This window comes from Quercus robur, chromosome 2 (genome assembly GCF_932294415.1).
Source record: "Quercus robur chromosome 2, dhQueRobu3.1, whole genome shotgun sequence".
Taxonomy (NCBI): Eukaryota; Viridiplantae; Streptophyta; class Magnoliopsida; order Fagales; family Fagaceae; genus Quercus; species Quercus robur.
This window is the reverse complement of record NC_065535.1, coordinates 28,334,009-28,350,041: the sequence shown is the minus strand read 5'-3', so window position 1 is coordinate 28,350,041 and position 16,033 is coordinate 28,334,009. Positions and strand designations below refer to the sequence as shown.

General features: G+C 34.0%; 1 protein-coding gene across 2 annotated transcripts; it reads right to left on the bottom strand.

The window, feature by feature from the left end:
- Positions 1 to 319: 319 nt before the first annotated feature.
- On the bottom strand, positions 320 to 15,260 carry LOC126713187 (peptidyl-prolyl cis-trans isomerase PASTICCINO1). Of its 2 annotated transcripts, none has more exons than XM_050412870.1 (21): positions 15,094 to 15,260; positions 14,777 to 14,921; positions 14,338 to 14,422; positions 13,995 to 14,064; positions 13,513 to 13,610; positions 13,015 to 13,137; positions 12,511 to 12,543; positions 11,429 to 11,487; positions 11,195 to 11,279; positions 10,737 to 10,895; positions 9,331 to 9,388; positions 8,902 to 9,050; positions 8,573 to 8,670; positions 8,328 to 8,397; positions 7,592 to 7,651; positions 4,039 to 4,095; positions 2,325 to 2,393; positions 2,095 to 2,172; positions 982 to 1,083; positions 831 to 902; positions 320 to 738 (listed from the first exon to the last, which is right to left on the bottom strand). In XM_050412870.1, the coding sequence occupies exons 2-21, from the start codon at positions 14,848 to 14,850 to the stop codon at positions 469 to 471; spliced, it is 1,869 nt and encodes a 622-aa protein (XP_050268827.1). In that variant the 5' UTR covers positions 14,851 to 14,921; positions 15,094 to 15,260; the 3' UTR covers positions 320 to 468. The 2 variants fall into 2 exon arrangements, with proteins under 2 accessions (XP_050268827.1, XP_050268828.1); XM_050412871.1 differs by having other exon boundaries at positions 14,777 to 14,852; positions 15,094 to 15,256.
- Positions 15,261 to 16,033: the final 773 nt, after the last annotated feature.

Below are 16,033 nucleotides of genomic sequence, written 5' to 3'. Positions count from 1 at the left end.
AGCGGGCCTAATTCTAACCAATATTTATGACAATGAAAATTCCAACATCGGTAGAGGAGAGATACAATCTCTGCTTCAATCCCATTTTAGAGTATTTTTGGGTAGATATGATTGTGTAATTGTTGAAAATGTTGTTGGGGCATTTTAGTCCATGTCAAAAAATTGTACGGGGTAATTTACTAATTTACAAATTCAAGGTATCTGGTATTAGGAGCTTAAAACTAGTTGAAGACTCTGAAATCCGTCACCCAACTCTGAAATCTATCTACCATTACCAGTTCTTATTCGAATACATAAATCTAAAAAAGTGCCAAAGACGGATAGGATAATCATTTATTTGCTACTTTCTATTTCTTGGTATATATATGGTAACTACACTATGATCTTTTTTGTACTATCCCCAGCTCCACTGTAGCCAATGGATCACAAGTGAGATGTCCTAACCCCAGGATTAGTTTGATACAAAAATCATAATATAGAACATCTTTGCAGCCCAAGAGCTGAAAATAGTCTTCCACCAGTAGGCCAGATGCGGGAGAACCAACCCATTTGATCAGCATCAGCTTCAGCTTCACGTGATTCCTCTGAATTATCTGCATCCGAATCCTCCTTATCAAAATTGTTAGGGTTTTCACCTGTATCATTATCTTCTTTATCTTCTGATCCAGCAACAGCGATTTCCCCTGGTTTCTTGTCAAATAATCCTTTAAATTGTTTCCGAGCCTTCTTCTCAACTTCCTGCATATCAAATGATGACATAAAGTACGGTATAAAGCATTTAAACTCCATCTCAATTTGTAAATAGGAAATTTGACGGTGTTTCAACCCACCTGCTCCTTCTGCTTTAGTTTAAGAAGAGCAGCTGTTGCATCAGCTTCAGATAACTTGTCGACTTTCATCATCTAGTAGCATCCAGAAACAACTTTTATAATAGGGTCCAGAATTTAATGCTCAACTACTAAGGTAAATAATAAGCATTACCATTTTGAAATCAGCCCTTGCTTCCTCAAAATCTCCAGCTGCCATGTAGGCCATTCCACGACGGTAAAGAGCCTTTACGTGTGCATGGTTTGCATCTAAAACCTACATCGTTCCATCAGGAAAATATATCAGAAACAAAACTCAGGATAATTAACCTTGGCCTGTGAGAGCAGTTACAAAAACTAGTTAAACATATACAACACGACAATTTAACACTTATAAGCATGCTGGGTTTCTTTAAAATTTAGATGGGAGAAATTTCTAATTAATTACAACTCATTAGATACTGTTTCCATTCATTCACCAATCAATTAAATCTACTAAGGTTAATTGTCATGTATAACATTAGAGGGTGATAAAGTGAAAGCCAAGTATTTCTTGTTTGCAGCCCAAGCACTTAATTTTTAACAACTTATATATAATTGTCTGTTAGGAAACGAGAAACCTAACTTGATATCTGTGAGGAGCAAACAACAAAAATAAAATCAAAAGAAAAGATCAAAGCACACACAAGACCAGATTTACGTGGTTCACCCAAAACTTTTCGTTCTTAGAAAGTGTGGTCCCAAGGGGAGGGGGAAAGGAGAGATTCAAATTAGTGACCTCTGCTTCATAAGACATGATCCCCAACCAATTGTGTGTTTCACCCAAACTAAAGTTACATAGAAGGAGTTGGTACAGTTTTTTATTATGATGGCTTACCAAAATAAGTAATAGTGATCACAGGTATATATATACCGCCCTATTCTGCTGTTACTAGGGATTCTAATGCATTCTTAAATACCAGAAATACCCCCCAAAATTGTACGGAGGCTGGGGGACCAATACAACCGACACAGTAGATCAAGCTCCACACACATCTTATCACTGTCTTCCCAAAAGGGAGACGAAGGGAGGCAGAAGGACTCTTTTTCTTGCCCCAAACTTATATGCAATGGTTTATTTGTTCAATAAATGGTGTGACTCCTTTATTTATTTATTTATTTTTATGTAAGTAATGTAAGAAATTTTATACTCCTTTATTACAATTTCACATGCTAAGCACTGATTTCTTCACAGTTTTCCCCGATAAAACAAACATGCCTACTCACATTTTGAAGTCACTAAACATACCTTATTGCAGGTCTCGATGGACTTTCTGCATTCTCCCAGTTTCAGTTGGCATGCAGCCACATTCAAATGTAATAGATTCTTCAAAAAAATAAAAAAGGACAATTGATCTCAGATACAAAGTTATCCAACTTGAATATAGAGTGCTAAAGTGGTAGAAAATGAGTAAATCAAGAATCAAACAATCGCAGCTCCATTACATCCTAAATGGAAAGAACAAAAAAGAAACTTACTCTTGCATTTACAAACTCCTTCCCTTCGTCATCATCTTGTGGATTGACATGGTTAAATTCCCGAAGTACCTGTATAGCAACTAACATATATGACAACTTGAAAGCACAATTGATATGTTTTAAATATATTAAAGCAGAAATTCTAGTTCTTGATTCAGAGGAATATGTTTAATATTAACAGAATCTACAAATTTTCATAAGTTTGTAAGAAAAATTATTTAAGAACTTTTGTTGATAAAGACATGCAAAACCAACTGTTTCCAAGGCATTAAATGCCAGGACATAGATCCCCTGAAAGCCTTAAATATTCTGGGTCACACAAACCAAATTATCACATAAAAGTTTCTTTGACCACAGAATAAATACTAGCCAAACTGGGCAACAGGATTGCTAGCTATCAACAATTATGGTAACTAAAATGATAATTAAAATAGCTTGTAACCCCTACATATGCACAGGTGCATTGTAATTTTTATTTTATTTTGAAAGTTTCTTAATGTAATTTTTTAAATTGTCATACAATGAATTCTATTAATGTTTATTACATCTTTCATGACATGGAAAAATATCATTGGCTTATCAAATTATCTACGAGCTATGAAAAGGATTCTATACTTTTATATTTGCTATATTTAAATTATATACACATTTCCATGTTCTAGGATTCTTTATCATTTCTTTGAATCATTGGATTTAGACATTACTTTGGTGATTTTTAATCGTTTCAAAAATGTCAACAACATACCCTTTTTGCGATCTCTTTCTATCAAAGAATCATAAAAATGGCTGATTTGATTCCTAAATGATACAATTTTGATTTTACCAATATTTGGGGGTTCCTCAATTTTCTCTCCCCCATAGAGGAAATAAGGTAATTAGATTGCATACTTTATTTATATGCATCAAGAACAACCATTTCATCCTACATGCTTATTTTTTATTTTCCATGGATTTACATCTTTCATTAATGGAAATTTTTTGATGTAGTGAGTACTAGCTCTGGTTGTTCGCTGTTCAAGAATTCTTGTTAAGGCAATTCATATCATTCATACATAAGTTCCATATAATTTCTTGCGTGCAACAGATCCTGGGAGAAAACTGTTACTAATCCACCACTTTGGTATCTTATTGAACAAAAATGGTGATATTGTTCCTTCATTGATCAAGAATTTCGATTTCTGGGAAGTATCATGATCATCCAATAAGTAATGAAATTTTAGTCATTAAGAAAATCTATTGAAAAGGCATAGTCGGTTCATTGAAGTTTATACTTGAGTTCATGATAAGTTTTGGTCTTGAATTTGTATTAGTTTCAAACAGTTGAAAGTAATTTTGAATTGCTTGAAATAGTTTTAAATGGGTTGGAAGTACCTATAAATGGACTTGAAGTAGTCATAAATAGGATAAAAGTAGTTTCAAAATGAGTAAAAGAAGTTTTAATTTGGAGAGATATTTGGCAAAAAATTAAACAGGACTTGAATTCTAATTTGGGTTACTTGGCACAAAATTAGAGTGAATTATCTTAATCCTTTATTATCGAGCTTCCACTTAAATACATTATATAGATTTCAACATGAAAACAACAATTTCATCCCAAAAAGTTGGATGAGACTAATGCAAGTTTCCCTTCTGAAAGATTATGTCTACCAAAAGCATGGAACAGAATGGTCAACCCAACAAAATTACTCACAATATAAGGGGAAGAACATAATACCTTCTCATACTTTGCTTTAGCAAGTTCAAATTTTCCTTCTTTGAATAGCCTGTTCCCCTGACAATGAACAATAGCATCAAAGACTTCGTCCTAAAATAAATGCTCACCAAGTAATATTTAATGGGATTCGTCATCACAGAACAAGGATTAAACATGGGGTTCTATCGAAAACATGGGACTCTATCGATAGACAACTGGGCACACATGTTCAACCATTGAACATATGCAAGTTTGGTGTGATAATGACATAGGACAAAACCAAAACTTGATGCAACAAAATTGAAAATAAAATAAAATAAAAATTCACCTAGGAGTCTGCAACACCAAAACGTTGCATATAAATCAAGAAAATAGTAAATTGTCTCCATAAAAGTACAATACCATGCTTATACAAACCACTTAAACTAAACCTAATTCTAGTTAGTAAACCCTAATTCTAATTGACTTGGGAAGTCTCAATTATTAAATTTGCACTTCACCTATCATTCTCCCATACTTATTAAAAAAAAAGTTTTGAAGTCTTGAATGTTAAGGATTGTGGCTCTAGATACTTGCTTTAGTTCTGGAATCACCTTTGATAGCACCGAGAAAAAAGAAGGCTTATCTTCCACCAAATCATTGAATTCTTCTAGAATTACAAAACAATATGTGGAATAAGCATTGCAACCATTAGAGCCTTATCCTGAACCACAAAAAGCAACATTGTATCTAAGTTTCCACTTCATCCAGCTTTTTATCTTCATGCACCTTAGAGGATTGATCAATAACAAATGCATCAAACTCATATTCCATATGTGCACCCTTGCGGAACTTTCTCCTCATCAAGTAGTGAGAAATCTTCCTTCACTGTGATAAGTGATGTATCTTTCTCTTCAACAGGCTTTATTATATCTGCTACACATAGTTCAAATATTTCACCTTACTGTTTAGTCTTTAGCACTAAAGTTAAAGCAGCATTTGCTTGTACTTGTACTTCTATTTCAGCAAAAAGTTTTGGTGGCCCAACATTATTATCTCAGTTTATGAAACTTTACCTTCAAGGTTATTGGGCAGCCCTTGGATATAAGCTATCATTATGTCCAATCAGATATTCTGTTGGCCATACCTTCTATTGTGCTTATCTAACTTTGCAAATATGTTCTAGACAATTTTCACGAGCTTCTCTAGGGTTTGGTCCATGGTAGATTAATCAAAAGTGGCAACTGGTGGTGTGTTTGGGTTTGGCTAGGTCAGGTAAAAGGATTTTTTTTAATGTTTTTGGTCGGACAAATGGCTTTAAGTTTTTTTTATTAGGTAAAGCATAACTAGGCTTGACATGGCTTATTTATGTATGAGTTAGATTTAAGGGCTTTTAAGTTTACTTTTTAAGTGGGTCAGACCCGGAGTCAAGGTTTTCATATAGGTCAAGTCTTTGAAATACAAGGGGTATGTGTGACTTCGGAGGTTTATAACCTAGTGACAACAATTCTTGGACATAGCAATTCAAAACTGGGAAGCACAGGGATGTCGGTGGTGGCATGCAAAGCAATATGCGTGGACCAAGGCTTCCAGGGGAAACTTGGTGGCAATGAATTTCTGATGGGACAGTAATGGACCAGGGGCAACGACCAAGACATGAGATATCTTTGTCACCAATCAATGTTGAGGGGAGGGGGTTCACAACAGGCATTAGGAGTCGTGGTTGTACTGGGGCTCATGAAAACAAGTTGACAGATTGAAGGAAGCTTGAGATTGTTAGTTTGGGGTCTTCCAAGATTGGTGATTTTGCTTTTTTGGTGGATTGCGCTGTAAGGGATTTGGTTATTGAACAGGTTTCGGCCTGGGCGTGGATTGATGATCAAGCTTGTGGTGATTAGGTCACAACAGCTGGATGGTGATTGTTTTTGGTTTTGTTGATGGTGGCGGGATGGTTAAGGAAGAAGATAGTTGGTGTCAGATAGGGTGGGTTTATAACAATGAATTTTTCTTTTTCAACTCTAGTTGTGACCCACAGCGATACTTCAAATGGGACAGAATTTTGCTCTGATACCAAATTGTGAAGCAAGACAAAAACAAAACTTTGATGCTACACAAAAATTGAAAAACATAAAACAATAAAAATATATCCTAGAAGTTGGCACCAAGGGTTGGCTGAGGTAAACCCTAAACTGTTGGAAAACTTCCAAGATAATTTTTTTATTAATCAAGCAAACTGTAAACTGACTCCATAGGAGTAGAATACTCTTTTTATATAAACTACTAAAACCAAACCCTAACTCTAGTTGACTTAGGAAGCCCTAATTCTCATTTACTTGGGAAATTTCAATTATTGAATTGGGGTGGTTGGTGTTCTAGCCCTTTCTTTGGTCCTCATGGAGTTAGTTTGTGGAAAAATATTAGAAGAGGGTGGCCCTCTTTATCTCGGATTTTTCTGTATGAAATTGGAGATGGATCAAAAGTGCGGTTTTGGCTAGATAGATGGTGTGGATCATCCCCACTTGCTGACTGCTATCCTGATTTATATAGGATTTGTTGCAACAAAGATTCGAGTGTGGCTGATCTAATGAGGTACTCCAATGGAGTCCTTCATTGGGAGATTCTTTTTTGTAGGGATGTTCATAATTGGGAATTGGAAGCCTTCTGGAGCTTCATTATTACCATTTATAGCACTCTCGTAAGGGGGACTGGGGAGGACAAGGGATGTTGGCTTCCTTGTAAGAGTAAGGGGTTTTCAATTAGTGCGTACTACCATCTCCTAGTTGGCCACAATGATCAGTTTTTCCCTTGGAAAAGCATTTGGAAGTAGAAGATTCCCTCTAGAGTGGCTTTCTTTGTTTGGACCGCTGCCTTGGGGAAATGTCTAACAATTGACAATTTAAGGAAAAGAAAGGTTTGCATTTTGGATTGGTGTTATATGTACAAGTGTAACAGTGAAACCATTAACCATCTATTCCTTCATTGTCCGGTTGCTTTGGAGTTGTGGGATATGGTTTTTGGTTTATTTGGAGTTTGTTGGGTTATGCCAATGTCTGTTATTGAGCTTTTTGCTTGCTGGCAAGGTCGTTTTGGTCGCCATCGCAATGGAGATATATGGATGGTTGTCCCTCATTGTTTGATGTGGTGTATTTGGAAGGAAAGAAATAGTGGGTGTTTTGAAGACAATAAGCGTTCTATGCCTGATCTCAAGCTTCTTGTTTTCAGAACCTTACTGGAATGGTTTTCAGTTTGGAGAAACCATCATTTTTCTTCTTTTTTGGATTTTCTTGATTTACGTAATCTATGTAATTGATTTGTACACCCCTGTATACTTCTTGTGTACTTGGGTATCTCTCTCTTTTCGTTATCAATGAATCCTTATTAGTTATAAAAAATATATATATATATCCTTGACTCTAGAAAATTAAGTACAAATAACATAATTAACTAAGACCAAGAACAAAATCCTATTGACCAATAAAAACACAACTGCCAAAAAATTAAATAAAACTTATTTTAATCAATATTTCTTTGCACTTCCAGCATCAAATAAGAGCTAGATAGCTAGATGCAGAAAAATTACAAGTTAATAACATACTGTGAGTCTTATCTTCTCTGCATCATCCATTATACTTTTGAAGTTCAAACCAGTCCAATCCTGCAATGTGGATTCAAATCATGTAAATGGTTCAATAAAATTGACACAATATAAGTATCAGATGCTTCATCAATTAACCCAGATAAAGATCCTGAAACACCCATGGTTCAATCAGGAAAGGAACCTCAAAACTCATAGCACCAACCATAATTAGATTATAGGTCCAACTCTCTTAAAGCAACTCAAAAGTGATAATTAACACTCAATATGCACCTACTTCCAAAGAATTTTAAAGGCAAAAGCACATTTGAAGACAAAATCTAATAGGAATTTCCTGTCGTGAATAGTTTCTATATATGATGAAAAAGACAACTAAAAATAAAATAGATTCCCCTCTACCATCCGTATTGATTGTAATGTTCCCTAGCCTGTTTTGCTTTTGTTCTTCCTCTTGTGGTAACCAAAAAAAAAAATCAGATAGATTCATATTTTGGATATCCAAGATTCCAAATGACCACTCAACAAGTTCACATCCGTAAGTAAAAACTAGTCTGATGGTCAACAATAGCACTTCCTCAGCCATCTTAGAAATATGCAAGAATGACAACCATTTCAAACAGATTTTGAATCAAGTGCATTTATTTATTTATTTTAAAAGGAAGATATCTCACATTCTTAACGACCCCCCCCCCCCCCCAAAAAAAAAAAAAAAAAGAGAGGGTATTTTATAGATTACCTTTGGCATCTCAAAACCAAGAAGTTCAATTTCCCATTGAACATGAGCACCTTCAGGAACATTAGCTGGCCTGATCGTGTAGGGAAAAAGTTGGTCATAAAATTTGAAGTGGAAGAAAGAAGAAGACAGACATGATGAATTGAGGATAAAAACAAAAATCACACTCTCGATTTGCATTACTATAAATTCATTTTTTGGCAAAACAGTAACTATCAAAGAAGGTAAACTCAATTTTTGAAAGTAACCTTGGGAACTTGTCGTATGCATAATCAGGTGGACAGGTGACAAGAGCTATCTCGCCAGGCAGCATCAAACGAATACACATTTCAAAGCCCTCAGGTACCTGGCATACAAAACTAGATTTTCATTCAATTGAATTGAATTGCAGAAGCAAGGGCTTAGAACAACTTTGTGAAATTTGTGTGATGGGGCATTGGTGGTTGGTTGATTGATATGATAATTTGATCATCAATGCTTTGAAAAAGACAATATATATATATAGACACACATATATTCAATGCAAATAGATTCACCACTTGAAAATAAAAAAAGATAGAATTATCTATACACTCACAAGCCCTTCTCCAGAACTGAACTCCAAAGGCTGATCATTGTTATCAACTCTTGTATCATAGAAGACCCTCCTTTCATCATCAAGAAGCATGCCCTTGTAATGGACACGTAATAGACTGTCATGAAGAGGGCAATCCATCGGAAAGTCACCTAATTGTTTCAAACAATTAAGAAAAGCATCATGTTATGATTCATAAAATAATAAATATGAATAGTGCAGCCATGTATTAGATCATAGAAGAGTATTACTAGAAAATGAAACATAGAGAGAAAAGGGAAAGAAGCTCAAATGAAAGCAGTAAATGGAACCTAAACTATGTAAAAACAGAAAAATCAAATAGATCCCTTAGTTGTACTTATCAGCAAAAAAAAAAAAAGTTACCAACAAATACTAATCCGAAAGGGAAAAGAGAAATTTCTGAAACCCAACCTTTCCCATCACGAATTCGGCGTTTTATTAGGCGCCCATCTCCAAGCATGTCCCGCACCTGTCAATGCATAAGCAAAATCACCTTTTCCATTACAAATCCAGCTAGGTTCTTTTGTCTGATATCTGGGGGTGAACTTGATAAATACTGAATCAAACTACATGGCATGTGATATAGAAATAGAACAGTAAGATAAATAAATAAAGCATCATAAAATAAGACTTCAAACTGAAAGAAAGAACCTAAGAACTTGTTTGGTAATGTTTTCCAAAAAAAAAAAAAAAAAAACACTGATCTCAGAAATCTGTTTTTTGGAATAAAAACGAAGAACAGTTTTCTAATGTTTTTAAGTCAAAATACAATAGGAAAACAGTGTTCAGAGGACCAAAAACAAAAAACACGTTTGGAATAATTGTAATTATTGTGTTCAATTCTCCTAATGGTGGACTGCATAACAGCTGATTCAATTGAAAGGGAGAATTATGAAACTTAACCTAGAGAATCAATCTACTAAGTGAACTGATTCAACAAATTGTAACACCCTTGCTTCATTATCAATCTTCTGGTAACAAACCGATTTAAGAATTACGGGGACCATTTAAAAAAAGGAATACAACGGATTAAAGGATATGGCAAACTGTTCTGAACAACTGGATACTATCGAAATGATAATGGAGAAGATAGTGAAATGATAAATTGAGCAGAAAAGGGGAAAAAGGAAGGGGGAAAAATCAATTTAAAACTAGATTATGGAGAAAGAGGAGAAGATATTAAAAAATAAATTAAGGAAAATCACTAGGAGTGTAAAAGACTATAAGGTGAAATCAACAGGAGCAGCTTCACCTTTGTTGATTACTTGATTACGGCAAGAAGATAGGGAAGGAGCATTTTCATATGACCCATGGTAAATTGCACTGGGCAATCAAGTGAGCAGTTTTCTCAGTGTTTTCAGGTGTTCCCAAACCGACTTTCTCGGAAATATTCAAAAAGATATTCACTGTTTTCCCCTGATATTGCTTTGCTTTCTGAAATTTGTTTGCAAGGAACATCTAAGCCAAACATGTTTTTTAAAGCAGAGAAGAGTTTTTGTTTTTAAAACCAGAACAGTTACCAAACGATGCCTAATATTTCACCAAAAATGGGGATATTTATCATTTAATTTTTCACCTTGAAGCACATGACAAAATATTCTGAACAACTCATTAGATTCAAGAAGAAAGAGAAAAAATTGTTCCTGTTAAAACATGTGATACACCTTTGCAAGAAAAGACGTCATCTCCAATCCACCAAACTATAAGTGGTTGCAAATTAAAGACTCGTAAGTTCAAGACCTCACTTGTTACAACAAAGATTTAAATACAGATTGATTAAGGAACTCTATGATTTGCAAGGAGGAAGAACCTCAGACCTGAATGAAGTGGACAAGCTCCACCTCAAAGTGTACTTCTTCAAAACTTTCTATCACAGGGATCAATGGGGATTGAGTTAGGTACTGACTGGTGACATATACTACTGCCTTCTCTCCACGTGTCATTATTCCGATTCCCATCTCAAGACCTTTAGGTACCTAATTTATAAACGAACAATGATGAAAACCATATAGAAAAGGAGCAGAAAAAAATAGTAGTTTCCTGTAAAGCTATGCCAAATGGAGATAGTTTTCTATTCAGCTAAAAAATTCAATATTTTCATAAGTTTATCTCAACAAATAAGTACAGTATATTGAATTAAAACAGAGATAGAAAATATAAAACTCAGCAAATATTACACACGTCAGAAAATTCTAATAATGCACGTTATTTCACTAAGAAAACTAAGCAAACCAAGCAAATTGAAGAAGTAAATTACGAGAGATGTCTTACTCACCTCGGATTTTCCAAAAGTAAAGAAATATGGTTCTCCTTCCATATGTGACAGAATCAATTTGCCATCACCAGTCTTTGCAGAAATCCTGGAAACAATCATACTCAACTAGATACTTCAAGCATTCCAATTGGCAGTTTAACAAAAATACAGCAGCAAATACACACAGAAATATATATATATATATATATATATATATATATATATATATATATATGAGCAAGAATAAGTTCCTACCAAGCTTTTACTTCATAAGGTTCCCTTGGTGATTCCCAACCCTGCCCTTCATTTATTACCTGTTCATGTAGGAGTCTCTTAACACTATAGTTATTGCATTACTTAAGAAAAAAAAAGTGATATTGACATCACATTTATTTTTCTGGACAGAAGATTAAAATCATGAACATTACAAAATACAGAACATCCACTCACGTGTATTTTTATTTTCATTTGGTGCAAAACATTTATTAAAATAACTAATGAAAAACTTGTTCACCATATTGAAATTTTGTTCCCTCAATTTTACGATCTAACAAGAAAATATTCAAAAATATTATCCTTGACCCAATAATATAGCAGATGAGAATGTCCGCAGGATTCTCCTTTCAGTTCAATATAAGAATAATGAGGCAATGTAACAGTTCAGAACAGATACTCATTAGGGAACTAAAAAAGGAAGTTAAAAAACACAAATTTAAAAGCCTTTGTGAGCATCCAACAGAATAGAGACACCTTCTTATGCAGACAAAATAGTGTAGGAGATTAATCATAATGAAATTTTCACCATTTTCATCATTTAAAAGCATATGTGAGGGGAAAATAGGGAGGATTTTGGTTTTGAGGGTTGTTTGGGTGGAAAAGGAAAGGGGGGTGATTATGGTAGGGCTCATGTGTTTTCTCCCTGGGCCCACCAAAATTGCATCTCCCATGATTTGGGGAGAAAATGGGGGGAGGAGAGGGTGTAGATGGGAAATTACCCATCTACTGTGCACCTATTTTTTTTAACCCACTGTATGTTTTTTATTTAACCTCCATGTTTTTTTTTTCCTTATAAACTATTAATTTTTGTATGCAATATGGGCATGAGAGTAAATTTATACAAACTAAATTTTATATCCTCTATTTTTTTTTTCTCAACCAAATAAAAGAGTTTTCCATCTCTCCACTTTTTCATCCTCCCAACCAAACACATTAGGGAAAACAAAATCTTTTTTCTATCCCCCACTTTTCCATCACCCCAACCAAACAGAACTTAACATAATAAGAAAATGCTCCTATCAAAATTACAGTAATGCAACAATTCATACAGTTGCCAATACCTTCTTTACAACTCCCAAATCATCACTTACAACCTGAAAATCAACACATTAATGAAAATCATGGTTAGATCTAAATTTTAAGAGAAGTTGGATGCAATTTTTTTTTTCTTCAAAAGTAGAATATGATGGAAAGACAGAAAATGGAGCTGTGGGGAAACGCTAGTGTGTGTGTGTGTGTTGTTAGAGAGGTAACACCAGAGGGAATCTTCATGAAAGTTGGATACCATTATTAAACTACTCCTTAGATCTAAAATATCAAAATTAGGTATAATGTTAAATAAAAATATACCAATATTGGATTTCGGATATGAAGGCCCACCAATTGGAGGTCGGTGATCTTGAATAAATTCCGATGAACAGGATTGAAATTGAAAATAATAACCCCATGTAATAATGAAATCAACACGTGTGGTATGCCAGAAGTACAGTTCAAAATGTTATGATTTTAAAAAAGAATAACATGCATCATGCCTATGATAAAGAATTGAAAGTGGACACTCATGCCTTGGCTTTGAAGAAATCTATCATCTCAATCTCAAAATGAAGTTCATCATCCTTCGGAAATTCATTGACAACCGAAACTGGACAATCATCCTCACCATAGTGCACTTGAGGTTTCATCTTGAACTGAAACAACATTACCACCTTGAAGTAAGTTAAATATACAAGAATAATTTTTTGTTTTTGATAAAGTAAAATATACCAGCATAAGCAAACCATCAATAAAATTAATTTTCACCCCCAAACAAATTCTGTATTTTTCTTTTATTTTTTGAATTAAACTTGTCCGTTGTTGAAGGTCCTTTTCCAGGTAACGAAGATAAAAGTTGTCAGATATGCCAGCTAAAAATGAAAAATTAATGGATTAAAAAAAGCCACATGCTTTTCTTTAAATATGCAATGTGTAAAAAACATAATGACTAATTTGTTCCATTCTTTGCCATATCTTTTGCCAATTCTTTTGTTATATAAAGAGAGTTCAGGAAACTAAGAAAACATTACCATTGCCACTTCACCCTTTAACATTGTTGGAATTCCTTCTAGCAATCCCACTATCATCTTGCTTTTGCCCAAAACATGTCTTATTGGGGTACCCCTGCCTGTCACGTAGAAGTAAATATTTAATCCAGACAATAACTGTAGCAGAAGGCATTTTAACATTGAAATTAATTTAGTCAAGGCCAAATTATTAAAGTAGGAATTCTCGATATTGTATGGGAGGCCAAGCCCTAAAGCATGGAGCAAAGAACTCAAATGCAAGGGTTAAAGCCATCATTAACAATGTGTTTTGTACACTGATCACAAGAGTATAGAGCAGCCTATGCGAGATGATACAAAAATACCTGATCATGTTGGCATCAGTGGGCATAGGATAAAAAGGCAATAAATTTTGAAAATAAATATACCATATAACCAGGAAAATAGATAAAAAGTGCTTTTCTAGTTTTGCCAGAATGTGCTTAGATGCATAAAATCATACTCACCTCCATTTTCTGATCGAGTAGATTCAACAACAACTCCATCCAATGTTCGAATGGTGCAATGATATATGACCTGCAAAATTTAAACCAACTTAGATTTTTCTTACTTCACTTCCCAACTATAACCTCCAATAGCCCAAGTTCCCAATGATAATACAGCCACTCAAGTAGTATAAGACATCATTTCAATTGCAAGAATGTCCACAAAACAGGCTTTAAATATATATAAATTAAATCATTTACTGCCACTGAGATTCCCAAATTGAGCATTGCCAGTTAAACGGGTCACAAACATTTAAGATTAAAAAGAGCAATCAAGCACAACTAGAGCAAAACAAATGAATACCTGATCACCATCTGAAGGCCTTGAATCACCCCCACCAGGTCTTAGCAAAGCTTTCATCAAACTTCCAGGCACAATTTTCTTTCTCCTTTTCATCGCAAATAAAAACAAGTTTAAAATAGCATCTCACTCAAAATAATGAGGTTAGGATCAAGTTATACATGGTGCAAGTAACTCTTTGCAATGTTACACCAGTCCATAGCTTCTTTAAGATTCTTATCCATTCTACAATCTCACGTTTTGTACTTCAAATTTAAACATTTTATAATGTGAAAGTTATTAGTTTCCAATCATCTCGATATTTGGCAAGCATGAAAGGTACAATGAGATAATGCAATTCCAGCAACAGATTTGGCAAAGTACTTCAGTGAAAATATATGGAGTAATGTAACATCGCATAGAATTACACTCATATATATATATATATATAAACATAATGTACCTCTTCTCATCCTCAGTAGGTGGTTTCTTGTTCTGTGGTGCAACTTCCTGCTCTGCATCTTCGGCTACTGCCATAGCTAATCACCGTGGCAATCCAATTGATCAGAAACAACACGAAACCCTAAGTGTTCCAGTTGCTTAGAAAGCTAAACAAAAGCCATTTTTCAGTATTATATTAGCAGGTCACAATTTTTCATATAGCAGCATAATAAGCATAATTCAAATGGTTGGTGATTTGGTTGGTTTTCTCGGTAACCAAACAGAAGAAGGGAGAATTTAACAGGAGAGAAAGATTTCAAAATCGGAGATGAGAATTACCCGAAACGAAATTTGGAAAGTTGAAGAAGAAGAAGACAAATCGGGACCGATTGTTGTCGCAAAATCGTAAACTCAAACTATCCAACAGCGTCTGCGTCAGTTTGTTTTATAAAAGGAATAGAAATCATCACCGTTCATTTTAGTGATGGATCCTGGGGCGTATCGATTGACTCTCAGTAGTTAGTTGCCCACCATATTACATCCCCAATGCCGGGACACGTGGAGAGTCATTACTATTTCATGTCTAACCAAACAAAACTTAACTACAAAACTAGTTGAAGCATAAAGTTACAACTTTATTCAATAAAATAAATATTATTACATATTTTGAAAATCTAATCATTGAATTGCATGTTCTTTACACTTTTAATACACAAGTCAAATTTTGTGTCAATCGGATATTATTTACAATATAATCTATAAGCTTATATTTTATGTATAATTTTAAACTACAAAAATTTGCAATTTAAACAATTTATTGATGATATAATTATTAATCTTTAATTTTCTAAAAATTTTACAAGTATAAAGAATATAAGAAGAATATGTAATCTAATGGTGAATTTATCAAAATTTACCTTCAATAAAGAGATATTGTGTAAAGTTGTAACCTATGAGTATAATTAATTTTGTAACTAAATTTTATCCAAAGGCAATTATATTGCTCATATTTACTTTTTTTTTTTTTTTTAAGAATTTCAATCTAGTTAGCTATTTATCATCAGATTAAAATACCAATTAGTTGAGCTATTTATCTAAACCCCAAATCTTTTATTCAATCATCAGAGACTTTATCAGTTGAACTAATTAGAACCTACTTATATTTACTATTTTAAACATATAATTCTTTCACTTCTACTATAATATGCAAGGGTAAGATTTAAGTACAGTATTTAGGTGCTGTTACTTAAATTCCTCTCTTAAGATTCTGCCTTATGGC